Source organism: Odontesthes bonariensis, chromosome 14 (assembly GCF_027942865.1).
Source record: "Odontesthes bonariensis isolate fOdoBon6 chromosome 14, fOdoBon6.hap1, whole genome shotgun sequence".
NCBI lineage: Eukaryota > Metazoa > Chordata > Actinopteri > Atheriniformes > Atherinopsidae > Odontesthes > Odontesthes bonariensis.
Window position 1 is genome coordinate 31,637,270 of NC_134519.1, and position 26,785 is coordinate 31,664,054.

General features: G+C 40.4%; 2 protein-coding genes across 4 annotated transcripts in view; both read left to right on the forward strand.

Moving 5' to 3' along the window:
* hs2st1a (heparan sulfate 2-O-sulfotransferase 1a) overlaps positions 1 to 7,573 on the forward strand; it is a 37,106-nt gene extending 29,533 nt beyond the window's left edge. Inside the window, exons 2-7 of the mRNA XM_075484052.1 lie at positions 1,715 to 1,965; positions 2,122 to 2,207; positions 2,586 to 2,724; positions 3,148 to 3,245; positions 5,175 to 5,332; positions 6,369 to 7,573. Coding sequence (XP_075340167.1) covers positions 1,715 to 1,965; positions 2,122 to 2,207; positions 2,586 to 2,724; positions 3,148 to 3,245; positions 5,175 to 5,332; positions 6,369 to 6,592 — 956 coding nt within the window. The 3' untranslated portion in view covers positions 6,593 to 7,573. The remainder of the gene's footprint in view (positions 1 to 1,714; positions 1,966 to 2,121; positions 2,208 to 2,585; positions 2,725 to 3,147; positions 3,246 to 5,174; positions 5,333 to 6,368) is intronic.
* An 8,587-nt stretch (positions 7,574 to 16,160) lies between these two features.
* Positions 16,161 to 26,785, forward strand: part of pkn2a (protein kinase N2a) — a 44,253-nt gene continuing 33,628 nt past the window's right edge. The window contains exon 1 of one of the 3 annotated variants that reach the window (XM_075484055.1): positions 16,161 to 16,493. In XM_075484055.1, the coding sequence (XP_075340170.1) occupies positions 16,473 to 16,493 (21 nt within the window). In that variant the 5' untranslated portion in view covers positions 16,161 to 16,472. Of the gene's footprint in view, positions 16,494 to 23,428; positions 23,717 to 26,785 lie in introns of those variants that run through there. The other 2 variants (XM_075484053.1, XM_075484054.1) reach the window with 2 other exon arrangements.

Below are 26,785 nucleotides of genomic sequence, written 5' to 3' on the forward strand. Positions count from 1 at the left end.
GTTGTAAATAATTTCTAAGTTTATGATTTGATTGTTCATACTTAAAAAAAACTTGTGTTTTCAGTGACTTCAACAGTTTAAAGTAGACCGAGTTCTTCAGACACCTGCTACTTTGTATCAGACTGAAGGCGCCTAATATTTATGACTTCTATTGTCAGGGGTTGGACTGCAAGTCTATTTTTGCTACTCCCATCTCCCTTCTCTGTATTTGATCATAAAAGTAACCCTAAGACGTCATTCGAACTCAGGCGATAAAGTTCCAACATAGCAACTGTTAGTGCTGTTGTTGTTGGCTTAGGGGTCCTTTCAGTTGACATGTGAATGAGTGTCTCCATTTCAGCTGTTCTGCATGTTGACAGCTTTTGCCCATTACAGCCACCTGGCATGTCTCCATCCGCTCAGAGCACCAGATGCAAGAGTACGGAAGCGGCACGGCTCAGTTCGTAACCCGATCCAGCTTTGATGAGTGGAACATTAACAGCTGTGCAGGGGGGAGAGGAGGCAGTGAGAGTATGTTTGCATGTGTTGAAGTTCACCTAGATGAAGGAAAGAGTGGTGGAATCACAAATGACATCTTAGTTGACCTTTGGTGCCAGATGCCAGCCTGTAGAGCAGGCCAGGTCGTCCCGGGCTGCAACTGTGTCCCAGTTGCCAGGCATGGCTTTGAGTGGGACTCCAGAAGCCCTCTGGCTCTGCTGAGAGCTCCCACGGGTATTAGGTGCTCCAGCGTTGTTGCCTCCCCTCTTTACAGGCACACACAAATGCCCTTCTTCTCTCTACATCCTTCCTGCACTCTCAAGCTTTGTCAACACCTGTCAATCTGATGCAAATTCAGAAAAGGGAAAGGCAGAGGGCGTCAGAGGCCAGACCTTCTTTGTGTTTCATCTATTCTACTCAGAGACTGAAGTCTGGCTTTTCTTCGGTCTCATGCAGTGTTTCAGTGGCAATAGCCCCCTAAAAACTCCACCTTCCTCATTTAAAGGGCATTGATGTCTTGTTAACGTTCCGTTAGCTGTTAAATGGCTCCACCTTACCAGCTATCTGCCAGCACTTAGCCTGTCACTTTTTGCACTTCAGCTCTGCCCTTCTCTTTATGTCATTGAAAGACGAAAAAGCACAGTTGGATGAATTATTTCACACTGTCTGAATCAGGTCATTTTGAAGTACATTCAAATTATCTCCAGCAGGGCTCACAGACACTTCTCTCTACAGTTAGATGAGACCGACTGTAAAGTTAAAGAACTGATATTGGACTTAAAACTGAATCGCGAATATCTGAAGTGGTACCGTAGCATGAAATTGGCTGCTCACAAAATGATTAAGTAATATTCCTGTTTGACTTGATCCTTGTCGCAAAGCAGGAAAAGGATATTAGCTTTCTTTCTACTTACAGACAGAGACGATGGTCAAATGAAATGAAAATCCATGTTTAATAAAGTTATAATCACAGAGCAGTTGCCTCTGAAAAGGATGGGATGATAAGTGAATCAGATTTAAATCTAAGCCTAAATTTTTTTGTTCCTAAAGCTGAGTGCTCATAGCTATAAGTAGAGGGAATTAAGACCAATGATGCTTGGACAACTAAAGTCAGAATTTTCTATATTCTTGTCCGTCCGTAGATTACTTGCACATACTCTCCTTTTGAAAAAGATGAACAACTTTATATCAGTACGTCCTGAACTTGCACTCATCTGGTTTCCTGTCACCCCCACAGAGCGAGCCATTGCCAGACACGAGGTCCGAGAGATCGAGCAGCGACACACGCAGGATGGCCTGCGGGAGCGGAACTCGGCGGCTGCACTGTCAGACAGAGAGGATGACATGGTCATCATCTACAACCGCGTGCCCAAGACAGCCAGCACCTCCTTCACCAACATCGCCTACGACTTGTGCGGGAAGAACCACTACCACGTCCTGCACATAAACACCACCAAGAACAACCCAGTTATGTCCATACAGGATCAGGTCAGAGCCACAGCTGACACCTCGCCAGCTTCCCCACTTTTAGTTCCACCTTTCACCTGTTCTCTTTTTGGTCCAACTTTACTTTAGCTAGACGAGCAATGTGTTCTATGTAGAGCATGTCAGCCATTGTAATGATGAGGATTTTGGTTTGTTCAGGTACGGTTTGTAAAGAATGTGACTGAATGGAGGGAAATGAAGCCAGCTTTCTACCATGGACACATCTCCTTCCTGGATTTCACCAAGTAAGGAGATATTAATTGAGCATTTTTATGATAGCAGTTGTCTCTGAATTGTCCTCAGGAGTGAATGTGAGCGTGTGTGGTTGTTTGTCTCTGTGTGGCCCTGTGATGGACTGGCGGCCTATCCAGGGTGTACTCCGCCTCTCGCCCGATGACCGCTGGGATAGGCTCCAGCCTCCCCCGCGACCCGACTAACGGATTCAGCAGGTATAGAAAATGGATGAATGGATGGATGATGGCAGTTATGTATACACCAGCTGATTCACCTTGTTGTGGTTTTGATCAGTTGACTCCACCTTGTGGTCATTTAAGGCACCTAACTTTAAAATGTGAAAATATAAGAAAGTGACTGAGCTTTATGACATGAATACTTTTCATCAGGTTTGGAGTGAAAAGGAAGCCCATCTACATAAATGTGATTCGGGACCCCATTGAAAGGCTGGTGTCCTATTATTACTTCCTGCGTTTCGGGGACGACTACAGGCCTGGCTTGAGACGCAGGAAACAGGGAGATAAGAAGGTAAAAAAGAACAAATATAGTAATTATTCTAAAGGTAATTTCTCAAATTTTTGGCTGTGTATCAAATGATCAGTGAGGTGCCCGTGTTAACTGAAGCAGTTTTTCTGTTTATGCTGGCAATTTTAAAATTCCTTCCTAAAAAAGATTTAAATGTAAGGGTTTTGAAACAATCTATAGTCTTCATTTTGTGCAATAATGTGTCCAATTGTTTAAATTGAGTATGTAACTTGCACCAGTTTTAGCTAGAATTCCTTTTGTTGCACACAAGGATTTTGTCTCACCTCACTGATAAGAAGAAGTAATTTAAAAAATGTTAATATCCAGTGTGAACCAACATCTAAAACCAACTTTAGAGTTTGTAAAGGGGACATGACCTTCATCATGGATCCATTTTTTTCATGTATGTCATGTTTTGTGTTTCAGACATTTGATGAATGTGTATCAGCTGGAGGCTCAGACTGTGCTCCTGAAAAGCTCTGGCTTCAGATTCCCTTTTTCTGTGGTCACTACTCTGAATGTTGGTAAGTATTCAAACGCCTGCCGTTTTACAGCCACAGCATCAAAACTTCTCCAATACCAGTGTGATTTGATCTGATGGCGTATTTGGAAAACAAACCCAATTTTGTTTCATGGCAGTGGTAATACATCCCAGAACTGTAGGGAGAGCCAAAGAGCAAAAAAATATCCCAAATTCTCTTGTGTTACTTCAAGGGTAGTACACCAGTTTAATTCTAAACCAGACCTGAAGAGTTTGCAAAAAAAATGTTCTACCTTGGAGCTTTGGTTATTAGTGAGTATATAACATTTTTTGGCCTTTTAAAAAGTGAACATTTATTTCTGTGACATACTTAAGGTTAACGTGAAGGGAAAATTCTAGTAGTACTAAGGGCAGGCTTTGTGTTCCCATCTACTAGGACCTGAATTATGAAGACGGATAAAATATCTTTAAAATTGTGAGAGGAACTGTAAGACAGCTGCAACGTTGTCCCAAAGGCCAGTTTTCTAAAGACATATCAAAAGTGCTTGTTTTTGGTGCTGTGCACGTTTACACGGCACTTTGAAAAAAACCTGAACAACGCATAGAGATGATATGGTTAAGGATGGAATCAATTCTACAAATATATGCTCAATTAATAAACTGCCTAATTAATTAATTGGCCCCTGTAAATTGCCTTGAAGTTTACACTTGAGATGTTCTCGCAGTTTCACGCTTTTCAACTTTTTTTTTCTTAAAGAATTTGTCCCCATAGCCATAAGGCTTTTTAACAGTGACTGCTGACATGTTCTGCTCACATTTATTTTATTTTATTTTATTTTATTATTTTTCTAATATACAATCATTGTAAATATTTTAATTGAGCAACATGATAATTTGAATTTCCCCTACAGGGGATGAATTAACTATTTTTCTATTCTATTCTATTTTATATCAATCCAGGGTCTATCCAGCAGACATCATCGCTGGCATAATTTTTGACACATATTGGTTTGCTTACATGAGTAAGGCTGTAGATGTTTATATTTACTATATTTGCATCAGAAAGATAGAAGCAAACCAATTAAATTGGTTTCTGTCTTCAATTTCTCAACTGCAAGAATAAGATGATTAAAATGTACTTAGCTGAGCACACAGTCCAGTTGCTTTTTAGTCTTTTAGTTGAATTTGGAGAGGTGAAATACCATCTCCAGGATGACAATGTTTTTTTAATTGATAGTGGTTCCACAGCTGCAAGTGCAGCAACACCAGCAGTTTACGACTAGCATGGTCTTGCAGAATTTTTCTTAAGAGTATTCATGACTGGGCTCTAGGTATAGTACCTCAGACTGGGTAAGAAGATATTTTGTGGTATTTATTCCAACCTTATCTTTTCCTCCTCTCAGTTGGTTCAAATAGTTCAGGCTGTCTGTATCAAGCTGTATCAATTTCCTGTCACATTGCACCACTTTAAGCCTATTTTCTGTCACCTCTGCCACATTTTATTCTCAAGGTCCCTGATAACTCTTTCAGCCGTGATCTGTTCTGTCTACATTATGTATCTATCTCAGCCCTCACTCATCCCTCTCACCATCTTTATCCTGTCTTGATTCTGCCTTCCATCTTTTAACTGTCTTCCCTCCACAAGAGTGTAGAAAGCCCAGATGAAATAAAAGTTGTCCCAGTCATAGACTGCTTTCCATAACACAATGTTGCCAGGTTTAAACATTCTAATTCCTCTCTTGGTGTTTCACACTGACAGCACCCACTTTATGTTTTTCTGTCCGGTACCCTGCTGCCTCACTGCTTTGTCCCTTTTGGATTCACCATCTCAAGTCATCTTTCCTCCTGGTTCTGTTCGTACACTCCTGTGTCACATTAGCTCATCCATTTAACCCCATCCATCTATACGGCAGAGCATCAATAGAACAAAAGGTCCATATTATTAAAAAAAAAAAACATGATCTGTGTGCAGGAACGTGGGCAGCAAGTGGGCCCTGGAGCAGGCGAAATACAACCTAGTGAATGAGTACTTGTTGGTCGGAGTGACAGAAGAGCTGGAAGACTTTGTCATGATGCTGGAGGCAGCGCTGCCACGGTTCTTCAAAGGAGCCACTGAGCTGTACAAAACAGGTGACTGTGAAGCGACAGAAACTGTTTGAGAAATCCTTTGATGTTGTACTATTTCTCACGGAGACTAAAACAAACAATGAAATTATTTGAAACACGCTGTTGACATCAAATTTATTATGAACATGTATTACAAAATTTGCAGGTACAAAATTTGATACATTGTGTGTGTTTTTTTTTGTTTTTTTTTACCACGTAATGGCATTTATATTTGTTCTAAATTTTTTGCTTCATGTGTTTTGTTTTTTTAAATTGGACACAGAGCCGAATTTTGAACTCTGGGATGTATTTAATGACTCACTTAGTATGCATGTGTATGCACTGAGGTTGCATGTCACCAGTTTAAACTGCTCCTCTGAAAATTGAACTGTGATCGATACACATTCGTGCCCCTTGCCGGGGTAGTTACAAATTAGTTGCAATAATTGCAGCCAGAACAAAAAAATGGAGAACACAGAAGAATTCAGTCTGACTGGAGCCATATTTACATGACACTAAAAAAGTCAAAGTAATTGTATTCTTTGTCCCAATTACTTTAAAGGCTCATTTAGTTCAATCCTTGTCACTCTGCCTTCTCTGTCCTCCCACCTGTCCTCGTTGACCTAGTTGAGGACAGGTGGGAGGTCATCTTCACCAGCTGTGATCAGGCTCCTCCCACCATTCAGGATCAGTTCTGAAAATCCTTGAGATTCAAAAATGGGATTTATTGTACATTAAACTAGTAATGCAGTATGAATTATTAACATCTTTTTAGGAAATAACCAACTCTATGACACCATCAAGAATATAATACCAAAAAGTAACAAAGTAACAAAACATTCCATTGTTGTGCCAGTTACAAGTGTATAAGTAACTTATTGTGCAAACAGATCATATATAAAAACATTGACTCTAAAATCATTGGAGTATTACAAGTGGCATGTTTAAGTGCCAATGGATTTTACTCAAAAGGCAACTACCTTTTGATGAAAGATACGTGTACAAAAGACTGAATTAGTGAGTTCATGTTCACAGTTAAATGTGAATTCTTTGATTACAGGCAAGAAATCCCACCTGAGGAAAACCAGTGAGAAGAAGCCGCCCACAAAGGAGTCCATCGCTAAGCTGCAGCAGTCAGCCATCTGGAAGATGGAGAACGAGTTCTATGAGTTTGCACTGGAGCAGTTCCAGTTTGTCCGAGCGCATGCTGTCAGAGAAAAGGATGGGGAGCTCTACCTGCTGGCTCAAAATTTCTTCTACGAAAAAATCTACCCAAAAAACTAATCAGGTACACGCCAGAAGAAGAGCTTCACCGGAAAACAGAGCACTTTGTACAGGCATAGTGGAGCGGTCTGAGACAAAAGAAAAGTCGGAGTGAAGTGAGATTTGAGGACTTCTGCTGATGATGATTCATATGTGAGATGTAGAACTTAATGTGGAGCTGGAAACAATCAGGCTCGGACACCAACAGTTGCTGTTTATGATCATGCCAGCCGACTGGACGTGGAGCTCGTGTTTCGACAGCAGGTTGTGTTACCCTGCTTCTCCACTTCCATGCTAAAGGTTGTCTCTGCCGAGGGGCCCCTACAGGCACATGTCCGAAGACGACCAGGCCAACAGTAGACCGGGAGTTGACTGCTGTTTGGCTTCACTGTTCTTCTAACCAGAAAAACAAAAAAAGGAAAAACATTTTCATTGGCTCTGTACTGTTTGGTTGTGTTTGGTTGTATTTTAATTTCTTTGCTGATTGTTGTTCGTATGTTAAGACAGTGAGATTTTTTTTTTTTTCATGGTGAAACGACATCCCCATGCCTCACCGCCAACACTAACTTAAAGAACTCTAAGAAGCTGGCTACTTTGCTGTATTCTTGGACATGACTGAGAACATTTTGGGCTTTTCTGAAATAAAAAAATCCTGTGATCAAGGACTGTTCACTTGGGACAGTGTGTATGTTTTATACTGTACTTGATGTGTGACACTTGGAAATGTGGGCAATGAAGAATGGTTTTAAACATGATCTGTTATTGTGCGTAAGAAGAACACAAAGATGAAAATGCTGCTTCTGTAAATATTTACTACTTTTCCAGTCTATTTTATTTCCAAGCAGATTGGTTAGAATTAATCAGTAGCTTGAACCTGTTATGAGGTTTAAAGTTTCTTTCAGCTCTTTCGTTTCACTTGTTACTCTGCATTTTATATACATATATGTGTAAATATATATATATATATATATATATATATATATATATATATATATATATATATATATATATATATATATGTATATATATACATATATATATGTATATATATACATATATATATATATTTTTTTGTCAAGTCACTCCATTGTAAAACCACTGAAACATGGGTACTCACTAATATTTCTATTCTGCTTGTATTCTTGCTGACAGAGAAATAATTGCCATATTGCTCTGTTACATTTTGCATCTATATGGCTACAGCAGGAAAAAGTTTATTTCTCCCAAACACAAAGACTGGAAACTAAACACTGCCTCTTTCAGTAACATAACCCCCTGTAAAGTAACAACCTTTTTTTTTTCTCCCACTTTTACTCACATAAAAAAAATTGTTTTCTTTCCTGTCAAAGCCACTACTACTACCGCCTTCTCCCAGTTTCCAGTATTTCTGCAAAGCTAACCTGCTGCAGCATTATATGTACCAGCCTGATGACAGAGAAGGATCCGCCCTCTCTTGTTTTCATCATCGTTGGGTTTTTGTTGGTTGAAAGGCCTTTAATTTGCCACGTGAAGTTTTTGTATCCACCTGATGAATTACTAACAAGAAAAAGAACAAAAACTCACCCCCTCAATTTATCTCTTGTCACATCAAGAAGACGTACAGTAATATTGTAAAGTCAAAAAGAAAAGAATCACAACTTTAATCCATACTGTACTACTGAATTCTGTGTGCCTTCTCTCCAGCTCTTTTGTGTTGCAGCTTTTTTCCAGTGGAACATAAAGACAATATGGCTGTCATTGTTTGTTGTCATCTTTCAGCTGACAAACAATATACACAAGATTTTAAAAACTTCTGAAGACTTGTGTGTGTTATTTATTGTAATACAAATGTCCGTGCGTCAACAGAAGCACGTACAGCAGGGCAGGGATTTGAGGGGGAGACGAATAAAGCCTGTGGAATCAAAGCGGGCTCATTTCAGGACTTGTGTCCTGCAGAGGGAGATAAAGAGCTCCCAATGTCACCTGTGTCTGTCTGTCTGTCTGTCTGTGCGCGTGTGTGCGCTTATTATTTGCTCATATTTTTCCCCAGTATCTGATGTGTTGATTACTTTGAGATGATTGCTATGTTCTACTCAGCTTTTTAGATTCAAACAATTTATGCTAAAACATACTTGGTTTCCATACATTTTAGGTAGTGTTGATATTCAGCCGAACATTTTCCAGCAGCTCAACATCATCAATGGGGGGGGGATTATGTGAGAGGAGTCACCAGAGGCCAGGGAAAGTTTACATGAGCCAGTGTTGCCAGTCGGTGTTAGTCATCCCTGCTCTCAGATAATCCCTGGACAGGCATGATCAGCTATTGGGCTCATCCCCCATAATCTCAGATCACTCTTCAGTTACAGCTTCCTGGTTTTGGCCCTCTGACCCAGATAAACACAGACGGTGCCCCTCCTACTTTAAAGCTTCAATTTCAAGCTGCCCTTCACCATCAGATTCGGGACTAGGTTTATGGTTTTTTCATCTTAAAACTTTGAAATGATTGAGTTGCTGCAGAGACAACTCCATGTAAACATGTGAAAGCACACATCTGAAAATGCCTTAATTATCGACAAGTGGCTTTTAAATCTTATTCAGAATATTGACCAAATAGGTAGCTGTGATTAAGTTGATATTGAACTGATTTTCACCTTTTCTAGTATATAAAAAAACAGTGAATGATTCAGCCATTGGATTCCTGCTGTTTGTGAGGGGTTGTCGTTACAGTATCTAAACTTTGAAATGTGCAGTGGTTTTGACCCTTGAAGGCTGTTTTCACATTCCTAGACATTACACAGGGTCCACAGACAAGGGGAGAACTACGGAGTAGAACCAAAAGGAATAAATATTATTTATGTATGAAGAATAAACATAAGTTTGCTGATGTTACCATGCTGACCTTATTAATCTTTATTTCAAGAAAAACCCAGCTTGAAACTATTTTAACAATTGCTGATTCAATATTAGTATTTGTAAATATGTCATATTTACACAGATGTTTTCATCCTCACTACTTAACCTCAAAATATGAGTTATTGTATTAATAAAAACCTTCGCACACATATTATTAGTTAATTATGTTGATTCAGAACATGATCATATACACAGGTCCTGACAGAGAGATATATTTATAAAAATGGGATCCAAATTGGAGAGGCTGTCAGTTGGCGCTCAGGAACTGATAAGAATCACGTAATGAGAATCAGAACTCCTTTTTCCTCTATGAGCACCCAGTAGTAAATATTTTCCTGTCAATTCCTATTATTCTAACTGAAATTCAATTTGCAACCCTTCCTCCGCCAGGGTCCATAATAAAAATCGATGAATATAGTTAAAAGCTGCGACCTTTTATATTCTTTTTGTGCATGAAAAAGGTCATAAGAGTGGCAAAGCCCACACCGAAAGGAGTTTTATCTTTCCCTAGAAGATACTGCTCAAGAACTGCCTGCAGTCCAGCCTTTTTGTCCTGGACTTTATTATATCACCATGTAACACATGTAATATTATAATATGATACCTGCCCAGTAAATTGCTTTGCTCACTCTTAAAAAAAAGAATAGCATGACATTTTGGACAGTCATTCTGACCAGTCACAAACATATGAGCTTTTCAAGAGAGGTGCCTTAAAGGTTAGACAGCTTCAGTCCCAAACAGTTTTCGCATGGTGTAAATAGGAATAGTTATGCCATGCATGCAGTCAATGGATCAAACCCTCAGAGAGTCTTGTGCTTCCATAGACAAGCACAGATGTTAAATAAACAGCCTTAGTAACCTTAGGTGATATGTGAACACTTAATGTATACACAATCTCCCAATTAAGATAACAAGCTTGAAAATGACAATAACATGATTGCTTAAAGCTCTATACACAATATCATGAAACTTTATACAGCAGCACATATCTGCTTAATATATGAAGAAATATCAGGGTATCAATGTTCTTACCAGAGTGTGAAGCTTCTCTTCCTCTGGGTGCCTCTCATTTGTGTGCTTAAGCTCTTTGTTTTCAATAAACCACACGTACACAAAAGAGACAACATCACAGAGTTTCCTCTGTAGGATACTGTTCTCTTTTCGGATTTTGCGTCTCATTGCCAATTTTCACAACAAACTCTTATGTACGGCCATTGAGGGTGCTATAAATAACTGCAGCCATGTGTCAAGCATAATGGCTTAGGAAAAGCTCTTCACTGAGACTTAATAAAGTAAACAAATATTCAAAGATTTTTAAATTGTCTTGTGGGCTTCCACAGGCCTTTATTGGCTCAAACCTGGCCAATAAAGCTGATTCTGATGATCTCCACACAAACTGTATGGTGTTCAGGCTGTGATTAATCTGTTGCAGATAAAACAGATTAAAAAATACTTGAAGTTTTCAATCAGATTTAAAGTTAGAACTTATGAATTGCACTAGGTTCTTCAGATTTGGTTCACCACTCAGTTCCAGCACCTCTTTGTCATCACAACTTTTATCTGTAAACGGATGACCAGGTAAAGCCATATGATTATTTTTTCTTTCCTTTTGAAAAAAAAAAGAAGACAAAAACCTTTGAACAATACTTAATATCTGCTGTCTCACTAAAGTTAAGGAATCATCTCATTATTTTTGGTATGAATTGAGTTTTTTGTAGACATGTCTAATTCAAATCAAATCAAATCAAATCAAATCAAATTTATTTGTATAGCACATTTCATGTACAAACAGTTCAAAGTGCTTTACATAAAATAAAAGCATTGCAGCAGGGAGTGCAAGAAGCATTAAAAATACATAAAAGAATATAAAGAGAAACAAATCAAATCATTTAAATGAATTTAAAAACAGTCTAGATAAGTTAAAAGATATTTCATGCATAGACACATGAGAAAAGAAATGTCTTTAACCTGGATTTAAAAATGTCTACATTTGGTGAAAGTTTAATCTCCACTGGCAGTTTGTTCCACTTGTTTGCAGCATAACAGCTAAATGCTGCTTCTCCATGTTTAGTCTGGACTCTGGACTGGACCAGCTGACCTGAGTCCTTGGATCTAAGAGCTCTGCTGGGTTTATATTCTCTGAACATATCACAGATGTATTTTGGGCCTAAACCGTTCTGGGATTTGTAAACCATCAGCAGGCTTTTAAAATCTATTCTGTGACTGACTGGAAGCCAGTGTAAAGATTTTAAAACTGGTGTGATGTGTTCAGATCTCTTAGTCCGGGTTAAAACTCTAGCAGCAGCGTTCTGGATGAGCTGCAGATGTTTAATGCTCCTTTTGGAAAGTCCAGTTTAAAGAGCATTACAGTAATCGAGTCTACTGGAGATGAATGCATGGATGAGTTTCTCCTGGTCTTTTTGGGAGAGGAAACCTTTCATTCTGTTGATGTTTCTGAGGTGGTAAAAAGCTGCCTTGGTGACAGCTTTGATGTGGCTGCTGAAAGTCAGATCTGAGTCTATCAACACTCCGAGGTTACGAACTTGGTCAGTGATTGTAAGGTCCAGAGTCTCAAGATATTTACCAACGCTGACCCTCTTCTCTTTGCTCCCAAACAGAATGATCTCAGTTTTGTCTTCATTTAATTGTAGAAAATTCTCTCTCATCCAGGTGTTTACTTCCTCCAGACACTGACACAGTACGTCTGCTGGGCTGCCGTCGTCCGGTGACAGAGACACATAAAGTTGTGTATCGTCTGCATAACTGTGATAATTGATGTTAAAATTCTGCAATATCTGACCCAAAGGGAGCATATTAAACAGAAGAACTCCAAGAATTGACCCCTGGGGGACTCCACAAGTCATGGCCACTCGCTCAGATTCATAGCTGCCAATTGTAACAAAATAACTCCGGCCTTCTAAGTAGGACCTGAACCAGTTAAGGACCGCTCCAGAAAGTCCAACCAAGTTTTCCAGCCTGTGCAACAGGATTCTGTGATCTACAGTATCAAACGCAGCGCTGAGGTTCAACAGAACCAGGACTGAAACATTACCAGAATCAGTATTCAACCTAATGTCGTTTAACACTTTGACCAGAGCTGTTTCAGTGCTGTGATGACGTCTGAAGCCTGATTGAAACTTATCAAGACTTCCACTTTCATTCAGAAAGTCGTTGAGCTGGTTAAATACAACTTTCTCAATAATCTTGGATATAAAAGAGAGGTTAGAGACAGGTCTGTAGTTGTTCATCATAGAGGCATCTAGAGTTCTCTTCTTTAGGAGTGGCTTAATGGCAGCTGTCTTTAGTGACTTGGGAAAAATGCCTGATGCCAGTGAGCTGTTAACTATTCGTAGGAGATCACTTTCTACTGAGGTAAAAACAGTTTTTAAAAAGTCGGATGGTATTATGTCCAGAGAACAAGTTGTTGATTTCAGCTGCCGAACTGTTTCCTCTAGGATTTTTAAATTACAATATTAAATTGTGACATAACTTCAGAGTTATTTCTAGGTTTTAGACACAGATTAGTTTTCTTGTTTGTCTGTGTTGCGTTAATGTTTTGTCAAATTGTTTTGATTTTTTGGCTAAAAAAGTTGGCAAATTCGTTGCATTTCTCAGTGGAGAGGAGGTCTGGGTTTGACTGTTTAGGAGGATTTGTGAGTTTTTCAACCATAGCAAACAGAGTTCGAGAATTGTTGACATTCTTATTAATCATTTCAGATAAATGCAGCTGTCTGGCCTTGCACAGCTCATTGTTATAACTACGCAGGCTTTCTTTGTACAGCTCATAGTGAATCTGAAGCTTTGTTTTCCTCCATTTACGTTCAGCTTTCCTGCATTCTCTTTTAGGTTTTTGACCGTAGTGGTGTTTCTCCATGGGGTTTTCTGTTTGATCAAGATGCTCTTGATTCTTATCGGTGCAACAGCTTCCATTACATTAAAAATGTTCAAGTTAAAATGATCCAGCATTCCTTCAACCGACTCTGCGCTCATTGTTGGTAACATAGCTATGGCCTCCCTAAACTGAGCACTTGTTTTCTCATTGATGTACCTCTTCTTAACTGAGAAGCTGGTTGTTTGAACATTCTGAGTAATATGTAAATCAAATAAAATGCAAAAATGGTCAGACAAGGCCAAATCAATAACCACAACAGAAGAAATATCAACACCTTTGGAAATGACCAGGTCCAGAATGTGACCTCGAAGGTGGGTTGGTTCTGTTACATGTTGCCACAAACCAAACATGTCCAGCACAGAAGAAAATTATTTGGCAGTACCATCCGTCATATTATCCATGTGAATGTTAAAATCCCCGGTCAAGATAAAATGGTTAAAATCAGTTGAAATAACAGACAATAATTCAGAAAAATCATCAATAAAACTTGCACAGTATCCTGGAGATCTGTAAATGATTAAGAACAGGATTTTAGGAACACCCTTTAAAATAAAACTCAGATATTCAAAAGAAGTGAAATCACCAAATGAGATCTCTTTACACTGGAATGTATCTTTAAATAAGGCAGCTTCACCCCCACCTTTCCTCCCATTTCGGCATTTATCCATAAAACTAAAGTTTGGGGGGGCTGCTTCATTAAGAACAGTCGCACTTGTGCTCTCTGTTAACCATGTTTCTGTCAGAAAAAGAAAATCTAAATTGTGTGAAATTAAGAAGTCATTAACTAACAGTGACTTATTGGACAGAGATCTGATATTAAGTAAGGCTAGCTTTGTGGAGTTTACACTGGTCTCTGTTGTATTCTGAGTTGTACGTGGTACCGTTAACAGATTAGATAGATCCACCCAGGAAGTTGACTGTTTTCGATTCCTTCTTTTACTAACTAAAACAGGAATCCTATTGGGTCCCAGCTTGTTCTCAGAACAGCTGTCAGTAGTCGGACTACTATAGCATGTTTAATTGACTGTGAAAACAGAGCTGGTTGTATAGGTTGTATTATTGCTTATTGATTCAGATATGAAGAACAAATAAGTCATATCTTGTCGCAAGCACCTGTCCTCTGGAGTTTGTCATCACAGGAGCAGAAAGAAGGACTTGACCTTAACAGGGGCTGAAGCAGGATCCCGTTATTCATAAATCTCTTGAATGGGTTCGCTGTCATTTCTATCATGTAGAGGATGCTGAGTTTATGACTGACAAAACCTGGGGTTGGTCCACAGCAATAAATATTTGTGATATCGTGCCAAAAGCACAGAAAGAGTGCCCAGTCTCTGACACATATGGCTTGTGTTGAAGTGTCCCTGTAGGTTGCGTAATGGCCCCAGAGGAGAACAGTTAAGTGTTTGTGGTTTCTTTACACCAGCTCCTCATGATTAATCTGGCTCAGCAACTCAAAGTAAACTCTGACTCTTATTTCTTATGTCCTCTTGTGTTTGCTTTGCAGCTCAGGATAACAGCAAGTTTGATCTTTATCTGAACGATCCTTTGATTTTGGTTTTTAATTATATCTGTGATTATCTTACAATTTAATGATCAGTGTTCAGTTGTTGACTTCTTCTATCAAGTAGCCTCAAACAAGCATGTTTCAAGTACTTATACCTTACATGACTGTTTTACCCTTTTTGATAGGCTGCTGCTTCTACATTACCTTCATTGTTAAATTATAATTTTGATTGGTTTAAAAGATATCACATGGAATAATACATTTAACCTCCCAACAGTAATTGAAGTAAATGAAAACAGTCAACCTAAAAACCAATTTTATAAAAGGGCTCTTTGCTGATTTCATCTGAAGTATGCACTGTACTAGTGATGAGGTGTGTTGTCAGGCTAAAAGCTGGAGGATATGTTCTTCCAAGGTTCTAGAAGAGCTTTTTTTAAGTTTAAGAGACCAACCCGGATGAAACTTGGCTTCGTCATCAAATTGGTACAGTTATTTGCAAAGATTTGGGCATTTAAGTGTAGGCTCTGTGCATTTCTTCTAAGGAACTAAACCCTCATTAGAGAGTCACGTTGGACTTTGCTTCTTTGATTTAAACCTTTCTATGTCTAACTTGTCTCTTGCAAGACCTAAAAATCGTAAAAAAAAAATAAAAAAAATGTACCGGGTAGTTCTCAGATCCAGATGTTAAATGCTGCTCATGCTGCCTATTGATGCATCCAAGATTTAATAATCTTATAATACAACACTAATTCAGGCAGACCTGAGCACACTTTGCGCAATGAAAGCTTTGTGGTACTTGTGAAAAAAAAAAACATAAAATGTAGCAATTATAAACTATCATAGGCTGAATTCTCCAACAGCGAGGACCTCAATCTGTCTGGTGTAACACACACAAACACACAAGCACGCAAACAAACAAACAAACAAACACACACACACACACACACACACACACACACACACATATCTATACATAAAGAGATACTCTGGTGGAATTTATATCCTGATAATGGTGCTTTCTTTTTGTGAAATACCTGTGATGAAACTGGGCATCATATTTGCATTAAACGAGTAATCGTTATCCAGGTGTGTGACAGAATTTATTAAAGATAATTTAACATAATGTTCTCCTCAGTTTGAAGCAACCCGACCTGAGATTCGTGTTGTCCATGTTTGTGCATTCCCCACGATGATTTCAGGTTATTGGCATGAGGTAAGGCCAGTCTATGTGAAGTTTCGGATCACGTGTGTAACTGTCCGGGCAGAGAGCAGCAGAGAAGTGGGAGCCGCCGTCGCTCTACCGCTCCTCTGGGCGGACGCTTCCATTCTAACCACCGCCTCTTTCTCCAACTACAGTGGGACAGATTTATGCTGTAGCTTTTTACATATGAGCACCAGTTCACCCCTCAGGATTCCGTCGGGACGGTGAGACCGCGTAAAAAAAGTGTGAAGACGGCATGGGAAGTCCCGTGTTTCCGAGATGACCGATGGTTTGGTCAAAATAATCACGTCTTTTTGTCGTCAGAGAGGGAAACTTAAAACAAGTCTTGTTTTTGGAGTCCCACACTCCCTCCACTCTCCCCGTAGGATTTGATTCAAAGGCGAAAACCAAGATGGCCGCCGATTCCGTGCAGGTAGGAAAAGTTGACAACTGTTGCGAAAAGTGCGCAAAGTTTCCCCAGAGGTTCGTTGTTTAGATAGGTATCAGTTTTATTCAATTAAGATTAAGCCTCTGTGAGTCAGCAGTATTGTATTAAAGTACAAGGCCTATATTAGATCCCAAAAGGCTGTCTGGTAGCTATCCATGGATCGAGGCCTGGGAAACAATTACCCAAACTAACTTATCCTAGCTTATCCAAGTTTTAAACAGGTTGGTTTTTGGACTAGCTGGTGTGTTAATGTGTCGTACATTGTTGGAAAAAAATGGACATTCAAACTCAGTGTAGCTATAGGTCAAGTTGAATGATAGTTATTAAACGTTATTTCACAGCCCAACGTTCCTCTTGGAAGGTAAACAGTGTCCGCAAGTTGTGTTGTACCTAGATGTTAATAATGTGAATAAAAATGTAAATTGCATTATCACTGTAAAAAGAGCTTGCTTTACGTAAAGAAGTGTTCAATCATTTTCACGCAGGTTAAAGTTGTAACTAACTAACAACACTGCACTAAGGAAATGTATGTTTTAAGTTCGAATTGAATTTCATTTGTTTGTTTGTTTTATTTTTAGACTATGATAAGTTCAGTGAAAAAACATTTTTTCTTTAGTGAGTATCAATACTCAGGACTCTGATTCATGTGGTTTCACTTGAGTGACGTCAGGCCTAGCACACTTCTTTCTATTTTGTGTTACAGCTCCAACTCCTTATCACGTTTTCAGCTGAATAAGTCATTGCTTTAACAATACACTTGAAAGTTTATGTTAAACCAAAGATCATTCTGATTATTTAGCCACTATAGTCCATGTTTATGAGGAATATTGATGGATGATTGTTGCAGATGACAAGGCTAAAACCTGTGAAAAGCATACATGTTTCTTATTGAAGTTTTTTTCCAAAGCTGGACAAGAGTGAAACCTTTTATTGACACAAGGGCTGTTGAAGATCTGTTGTCATCTGTTGGCATTTACTCTGGACAGGTGGTTGTTCTTGTGCTTTATCTGTGTCATATAAATGACTTAGTTAGATGAGCAATATTTCCTACTTTGTGATTAGAAAATGACTAGGCATCTTGCAAAACTAAATTTTTTTTACATAAATCACTAATTTGTATAATTTGCTAAGTTTAATTTAGACAGTTGTAAGACAAAATAACAACACAATGCATCGTTGAGTAGTTTTATAATCCTGAGTAATAATTCAGTCCATCTCATAAAATATCTCACTATCTGTAGAGGACCCATACTTTTGTTGTTTATATCTGTAGTATTATGTAAGGAGAGACACGGACCAAAAGAAATATCTACAAGCTGGATAGATTCTTGTCATCTGTTTCGACTGGATGGTAATCACAAGTTAAACTGAAGTGCCCGTTTCACTTGGTGTTCTCAAGCATCACTGGTGAAATCTGACACAGTTTTATGTTGTAATCATTGTTTGTTAGCTATGCCAGAAAACGGCTATCAAGCCTAACATGTACCTCCAAACATTTAGGTTGGAACCAGAATAACAACAGAGCAACCGTGGTTTTGGTGCAGTCGACCATTCATCCTCCTTGGAACCTACACTCAGAGTACCTCAGAAACGACCTTTATCAGAGGCAAAGAGCAAGACATTGCATACAGTTTGACTTATTGTGGTGCATGTGTGGCTTGTGTGAGGGTTGCATTTATAGGATCTATGTTTATTACCGTGTGTTACTATTTTTGACCACAGCAGAGCTCAAGGCCTTAGCCAGTGCTCCGCAGCAAGCTGTGGGGTGAGATAGGCTTGGTGTCAGGTTGTATACTGAGACAGGTCTTGTGCAGAAATGGCAAAGGCTTTTTAAGCAGGAGCTTGGATAGTGGCCTCAAGTTTTCCATTGTCCTATTGTCTGAATGGAGCTCTTGTTAGACTTAAAGAGCAAGTTAACCTGCTTATACTTAAGGTTCAGACCTAATGTTTGCTTTTACTCACAGTTTCCTCTCATGTCTCAGGCCCCCAAAAAGTGTTTCAAAAAGGTCTACTTTTGTAGGAACATCTGCCTTACCTGTGTAATGGTGCGTTCACACCAGACGCGGTCGGGCGACGCGATTACATACAAAGTCAATGCAAAGACGCGATTAAACGCGGATTCGAGCCGGCGGCACGATGAGGCGTGGTCGGGCGGCTCGGTGCGGAGCGGTGAGGCGGTGTGGTGATGCGGTGGCTGCCGCGCGAGTGAAAATATGCGATCCGCGCGAGTTCAAAAAATCCAACTTTGGCGAAATATTCGCGCCAGACAGCCTATCAGCGTTGAGATTCTGGACGACAGTGACGTGGAGACAGATGGACAGGCGCTCCGCAGCTGAAATGGAGTCGTGTCTGTGACATGCAGATGGGACTGCAGATGGAAATTAGCTTCTAAGCTACAATCTGGTGCAGGTCATCTATTTACTTTGTAATTAATGTACTTTACACATGGTCCCTGACTAAATAAAATAAAAAAATTAAATCACCGCCTTCTCCAGGAGTTCCGTCTGGATGACGGCCGCCTCCAGCGGCACCCCAGGCCCACCAGGACCCAGCCCGACGACCCGCTCGGGAGGACCGGCGCCGCGATCTCTCGGCAGGACACCAACCACAGGCGCCCCGCAGCTGAAACGGAGCCGCGGCCCAGCTGCGGAGCGCCTGCAGCCGGCGTCCCGCCGAGAGATCACGGCACCGATCCTCCCGAGCAGGCCACCAAACTGGGTCCCGGCGAGCCCGAAACACCGCTGGAAGCGGCTGCCACGGGAGGATCGGTGCCGTGATCTCTCGGCGGGACGCCAGCTGCAGGCGCTCCGCAGCTGGGCCGCGGCTCCGTTTCAGCTGCGGGGCGCCTGTGGCATGGTGTCCTGCCGAGAGATCGCGGCGCCGGTCCTCCCGAGCGGGTCGTCGGGCTGGATCCTGGTGGGCCTGGGGTGCCACTGGAGGTGGCCGTCATCCAGACGGAGCTCATGGAGGACCGGCGCCTGCAGCCGGCGTCCCGCCGAGAGATCACGGCACCGATCCTCCCGTGGCGGCCGCTTCCAGCGGTGTTTCGGGCTCGCCGGGACCCACTTTGGTGGCCTGCTCGGGAAGATCGGTGCCGTGATCTCTCGGCGGGACGCCGGCTGCAGGCGCCGGTCCTCCCGAGCGGGTCGTCGGGCTGGGTCCTGGTGGGCCTGGGGTGCCGCTGGAGGCGGCCGTCATCCAGACGCAACTCCTGGAGAAGGCGATGAAATTATCCGAGCTGAATGCACCACCGGATGATGTCACTGATCCAGACACGACGGCGTGTGCGTTTCAGACAAATCTCGGACTGCCACAGCAGGTACAAGGACGCGATCAGCCATGGATAGCCCCTTGAGCTATTTTTGGCTTCGTCATCAAATTGGTACAGTTATTTGCAAAGATTTGGGCATTTAAGTGTAGGCTCTGTGCATTTCTTCTAAGGAACTAAACCCTCATTAGAGAGTCACGTTGGACTTTGCTTCTTTGATTTAAACCTTTCTATGTCTAACTTGTCTCTTGCAAGACCTAAAAATCGTAACGCGAAAGAGGCGTTTGAGGCGATGGAATTTAATTTACACCTGCGGCAACGATCGCGCGATGAAGGCGGTACGAATATTCGCATCGCGTTTGGTGTGAACGCACCGTAAGAATCTGCCATCTTTTTTTTATTAATTATAAGTACTGTATGATTACAAGTTGGTTTACATTATGTTGGGTTATTTTTGAGGAAATAAAAGTTATATTTGATCAAATAAATTGAGAAGCTCCTTTGTTCTCTGAAATATTGAGCAAAGTGTGTAGCTACAAGGTTTTTAGATGGTTTTCATTTGTTTGAGCTTTGAACATTTCACAGAGCATCCAGCAGAGCCACACTGTCATGGTTCCCTCCATCCATCATAAACTCTGTGTTTTGTGGTATGAGTGGAAACATTTGTTTACAATTCCTGCTTCAGTCGTCTTTGAACCTAGTCTCAAGTTCCTGGTATGACGTCTTTTCCTCTCCTTGCATACATCCAAGCGTCAAGAAATGATAAGCCCCGTGCAGGTTAAACTGCAGCAGGTATGGCAGCGAGAAAGAAACCAGAGAAGGATCTAGTCAATGCAAATTGTTATCAGTTCTCTTATTTCAATGAAATCCTTTTGTTTGATCTTAAATTAAAATACAGTCCACGTGGGTCTCTGAGCTGACAAATTTCCACCTTATCTGATTGGCCTTTCATGGATTTCCTTGCATTGTTGCATAGTAAAATAGGACCATTTGGGTGTCCTCATTCTGTCCTCGAGCCACATTGGGCAAACATAGCAACAGTGCAAGCAACTTTTGCAGAGTGGGAGACACCACCCCCACTCACCTCTCTCAACACACAATCACCACATACACATACAAACACGCAATATAGCAAGTCGTGACCTCCGTTTTACCTATGAGTCACCAAGGAACCTCTGGATTAGGGTATGTGCAAACTATGTCTTCCTTTGAAGTAAGTACCTATGGAGGAAAGAGGGGGTGTTTTAAGGGCTTAAAGGAGGGAATGACTGAGGCCATGAAAACCCCTCATCTTAGCAAACACAATATCTTTTTTCCATTCTAGATCTGGTTGACAGATGTAGAGTAAATAATTTCAGTGTTTGCTCCAGGTAACATTTAGGTTTTGCTAACACAAATGATCTCTTTCACACCATTGTTACAAATTAACGTTTTTATTTTTGCCCCCCCCCCCCCCCCAACCTAATAAAGTCATCGATTTTTTTTTTTTTTTTCCCATGTTTTTGTTTTCTTCCAAGACTAAGAATAAAGGGTTTTCAGAAAGCTTTTTGGAAAAAAATACATTTTTTGAAGGCTTTTTTTTAAACAAAGCCTTGGTTGTAATCCGTTAAAGTCTGATGCAGCTTGTGTCTCGAGTGAGTTAGTTGGCCAATCAGTGGAAGGCAAGCGGCTGACGTCACGTTTTAGTAGCGCTTCAGCCCGCTTGGAACCAGGGCTGAGGTGATACGGAAAATCTACCCGGTTGCAGGTACTGCGTGCTAGTGGAAACACGCAATAGCGGGCTGAGCCGAAGCGAGCTAGTGGAAAAGCGCCATAAATGCACATTGGGGGGATGGAAACAACTTGTGTCTGACCTGCAAAGAAGAAAATAAGGTGACTTGCCAGCTGTTTCTGCTCTAAGCTGGAGAACAATAAACTCACCTGACTGACAGATGTCTTCCTAAATATATTCCCAGAGATAAGTCATTCGTCATGGAGAACTCTCTGTTTTGTGCTTGTGGATGTCCACTGCAGTTGCTGTTCTTTTGCTTTTAAAGGTTGTTTTTTTTTCCAGTCAGGATAACTACTTTTTCTGCTCCTTTACAACCCGTACTGCCACCATTCCGGAAACACGAAGCAGCCTAATTTTTTTGGTTCAGACCTGTTGACATGACATGATCATTTCCAATCATTTTATTCTTAAACTTGGGTTCCTCTAAATGAGCTGTGTAGTCTTAATAGCTCCAAATATTTCAGAACTAGGGAGAGCTTTCCCCTGGGGGAATCTTCCTCCTGAGAAGGAGAGGATTTGGTGGACGTGTCCTCCGATTAGATGAATTTCTGGAGGCTTTCTGAGGGGGCGTGTAAAGGGATGACGGTGACTCATTAGTGGGTATGTTTTCAAGCATGACAACATATGAGATCCAGCTGTACTTGTTTGAGCCAGAACATGAATATTAGAACATTATCCTGAACATCAAAGTGAGCAGCATGACGAACAACCACAACAAAGACTACATCACGGTGTCTCTGTTTAGCGAAAATGCACAGTAACTGCTTTTGTGACTACCTGCGTGTTTCTGAGTGGTAGAAGCAAAAATTGGTTGTGTTCAGTTGTCTTGTGTATAGATTTTTTATTAACACAAAGTACCATTAGCTGCTTTAACTACCTTTTCACTCAGTATAACCATGATGTGTAAACTAAAATCCATTCTCACGTCTAATGTCAGCACAACGCAGCCCTTTGAAACTGTTTCACTCACCGGTTTTAGATTCATGTCCTTTTAGCATTTGAACAGCCTCAACTTTCAGCGTCAGTCTCCTTGCTAATCCAGCGCCATGTGGGTTCTTGTTTATATAATTCTTCTCCTTGAAGGGAATCGTAAAAATCAAAACCTTTTCCTGACTGTGTTCCTGGTCAGTGATCCAAAATTGCTGGGTCTTTGGGGACCCAGAAACAGGTCAGCTTGCCCTCACAACCAAAAACACATTTTCTTGGAGACATTTCTGAAGCAACAACTGAGTACCATGCTCTAAAAAGTACCAGCAGATTGCTGGTTTCTTGAGGAACGATAACTTCCACTTTTAAGATGCTCGTGGTGGATATCCTGTACGCTCTAGCTGGCTCGCATTGCCTGGAGAATTTGACGATACAAAGAAATCTGTGAACTAGGGCGGATTGGTGGCTGGGTTGCTTTGAAAAAAAAAAAAGAAGTCTTGAGCGAATATACTAACACGTGTTCCCCCCCCCCCCATTTAGCTTTGGGTTACATTTAAGGTGATGATACATTGTTTTAACACTGCTGATAAACCCGATCACATAAGAAAGCGTAGCAGTTCTGTCTTCTGCTTTTCCAAACATAACTTCAGATTTGCTTCAATTGTGAATGGAAACCCAGGTAGCGATGCTTGAGTCTTAACAGTGACAGCTTTGTAGCGATAATTTCTGATGAGCAGCTTCGAACATAAACATGACCTGCACTGATAATGCACTTGAGCTCTATTCTTTTTTCCATTAAGTCTTTCCCTCTTAGAGTTGTTGCGGTGTCATTTCAGAGTGTATCTTTTATCACAAAAGTTGCTTTCCAGGGGCTAGCTGCAATAGACTGCCAGAGCTATGTTTTTACATTGGGGTTAATTTTAGACGCACTTGTCTCCCTAGAGTGAGATTAGGTCCCATTCTGGGCTCCTCTGACCTCACAGAGTGAGAAGCTAAGAGGGATTTGCCTGTCGCTGCTCAGGCGGTTTATCTTCCCTGTTTATGTCAATGGCCTGTGTGAGAAAATGCAATGGGAGAGAGCTGGAGAAAAGCAGATACTAGTAGAGTGAATGACTGAGAATTTGGATGGCCGAGCGTGACAGAACGTGATTTGATGACAGTTTAGTTGGTCAGCAGATCATGCATGAACTTGTTTGTTTAACCGATCTGGAGATGGAATTGGACGAAACCGATGAAGTTACGGTAAGGCAGAAGAGTAAAGCTTAGCGCGACTTATTGACTTCAGGCATCTTCTTATTAGCCAGTGATAATGGAGGCCCAGAAAACGAAAGCAGGTTAATTTGAATCTAAAATCTGTTTTTCTGATGCATACTGTAAAAGTTTCTTTAATGTCATGATGAGTTTAATACAAGTTGACAGTCAGTGTGCTGTGATGCTGTTTTTCATCATGGCTTATTTTGAACCTTTTTACACTTTGCATCATGTTTTTCCTTTGTGATTTATAATAGCCTATTTGTAAAGGTGCATTTGATTTTTTTCAAAACAATGTAAGTGCACAGTAGAGAAGTGATTCGTACCAGTGTGGACTCAGTATTCAGGATTTATTTTGAGCGGTGGTATCATATGATGTTAAAATGAAATGTTTGTATTGCATAGTTGTAGCCATGGAACAGAATCAAAAGGTCACGTTGACTACTTCAAGTTTGAATTGTGATAATATTATCAAGTCAAAGAACTTAAATTCCACCCCCACCAAATCTATCTAATAGAACGTCATCAGGTATTCGTGGTGAATCTCTAAAGCTGTAACATTCAGGAAATGACTACTAATCCCTCTTAAGTTAAGGTGATGGTTTTAAGGATGCAGGTCAGTGGAGACGGACTGTGGCAATAAAAGCAGCACAAACTGACACACCACTATGATGGAGTGTCACCAGGACGCTCTGGTTGGACAGACTGATAATTGTATGAACCTCATGTATGGTCAATAGATCTTTTTAGCTAATTTGATATAACTGCTGGAGCTGAAAAAATTTGAAAGGTTTATTTTATAGACTCGTTTCAGTGGAACATAATAGCATAGGAGCATACACAACTAGGAGTTAGAGGGCAGGGCAAGACTTCTGAGCAGAGATAACAGGGTAGTTAACTGTACCAGTCGCCAAAAATGATGGACTGAAATTGTTCAATATATGAAGGAGATCACAGTCCTTAGACAAAAGCTTAAGAAGACTGTGGCTCCAGGCCAATGAAAGGGTAGACTGGGGTTCTGTGAGTCCCAAAGGCATGATAATTTCTTACCGTATTCGATGATAAACTTCTTTTTTTTATCTGTGGTCCAAACTAACAATTTAATTTTATGAATTATGATTATTATTAAATAATTGAATTCCAATTGTCTTGAATTGGACTTACTATCTAAGTGCCTTGAGATGACATTTGTTGTATTTGGCGCTATATAAATAAAAATGAATTGAATTGAATCAGTGCCAGTCATCACTCCAGACCAAGCTTGCTCTCACTCATGTCTTGTACAGTATGTTTTCAGTTGGATAAATCTGAAGAGTTGTCAAGTGGCCTTGTCATGAGCACTTTTACTTATTGAGCCCAGTAAAACTAATATTCAACCATCAAACTGCTGATATTGTCTAATAAGTAGAGCAGAGACACAAAACCAATGTTGAAATATAGCTGCAAGCAGCAATGGAGGGGCATAGCAGCATAGCAGGTAAGCCTATGGCTGCTCAGGAAGGCGTCCTGAGTCCATACACCAGGTTTTGGATCAATACATCAATGCATCGCAGAGATATGGGCAAATGGAAGCAAAATTAAAAAATTCACATAACTTTTGTGCAGTCTGAAGAGTCTTTCAAGTCCCGTGGAAATCGGACAGTCTGCGTGCTTTTTGAAGATTTTTGATAAAATTCAAAATTGCGGAAAATCCAATATAGCGGAAAATGACATGAGTTGAACTCGACTTGCTCCAGGGATTCCAACGGTAATTCATTTGTGAAATTTGGACCAACAAGTCCAAAGTTATACAGCTGAATGCACTTCAAACTTTGACATGTTGGTAGCGCTAGAGAATTCACTGAACGGGCATGATAATTCTTGACGTTGACCATGGGACTGTCCTGAATACGTGTGCGAAGTTTCAAAACTTTTCACCATAGCGTTCTAGGGGCTGCCATAGACTTCAATTGCAGCGGAATGTAGGTCAATAATAATAGGAAAAGCTACTAACACAAACCAAAAAAAAAAAGGTAAGACCGGTAGACAATATATAATAAAACTCTAAACCAGGGGTCTTCAACGTTTTTCAGGCCAGGGACCCCCAAACTGATGGAGAGTTGGAGCAGGGACCCCCCTACTATTTATATGGCATACAATTGTGTTTTATATTTAACGGGGCCTAGTGCCGTGTATAAACATAGCTACTCTGTTATTGTACATTCAATACTAAGCTATTCAAATAATACACAGGTTAATATATTCATGTTTTTATTTTAAACATGTGCAAGGTACAGGGTGGCCGTGCCACTGCCATTTATAAACAAACATCTTGCATACAACACTAAGCTATTCAAATAATCCACAGATTTTAACTTTAAACATGCATGTAGATGGGACAATGAATCCTCAAACCATCTGTGGATGGCACACGTTTGCACACAATTTGTGAGAAAAAACTGTTTGGTTTTTTTTGTTTTTTTTTTAAATGTTAAAAATCGTCTAATCAACCAAAGATTTCGCGACCCCCCTGCAGTACCTCCTCGGACCCCCTGGGGGTCGCGGACCCCCTGTTGAAGACCTCTGCTCTAAACTATGTAATAATATTTTATGATTGAGTTATTCTGAGTCAGCAAGAATTTACAAGCAATGGGAATGTCTTTTTATTACAGAAGTTGATGACAATATCATGACTGCCAACTGTGGCTTTGCCCTATGAATGTGTGCATCCAATAATGTTTGTAAGCAACAAATCCTTCTTTAACATATATATATATATATATATATATATGATCAACAGCAATTTTATATTGCCTCAGAGGCAAATTAGATAACAGTTTAAAAAAAAAAAAACCTTTCCAAAAAGGAAATAAATCCAAATAAATCAGACCAGTCAAGCTAACCTTTTTTTTTTTTTTTCATCCCATGATGCAAAGCACTGCAACAGTGATAACAGACATTACATTGGGCAACTTTGACACATTCAATTCAATGGTGGGAAAAAAGAAATATACATTATGCTTAAAAAGCCATGATAATACCAGGAGAGCTAGCTCCAGCTTAGGTTGCAGACAAAGCAAC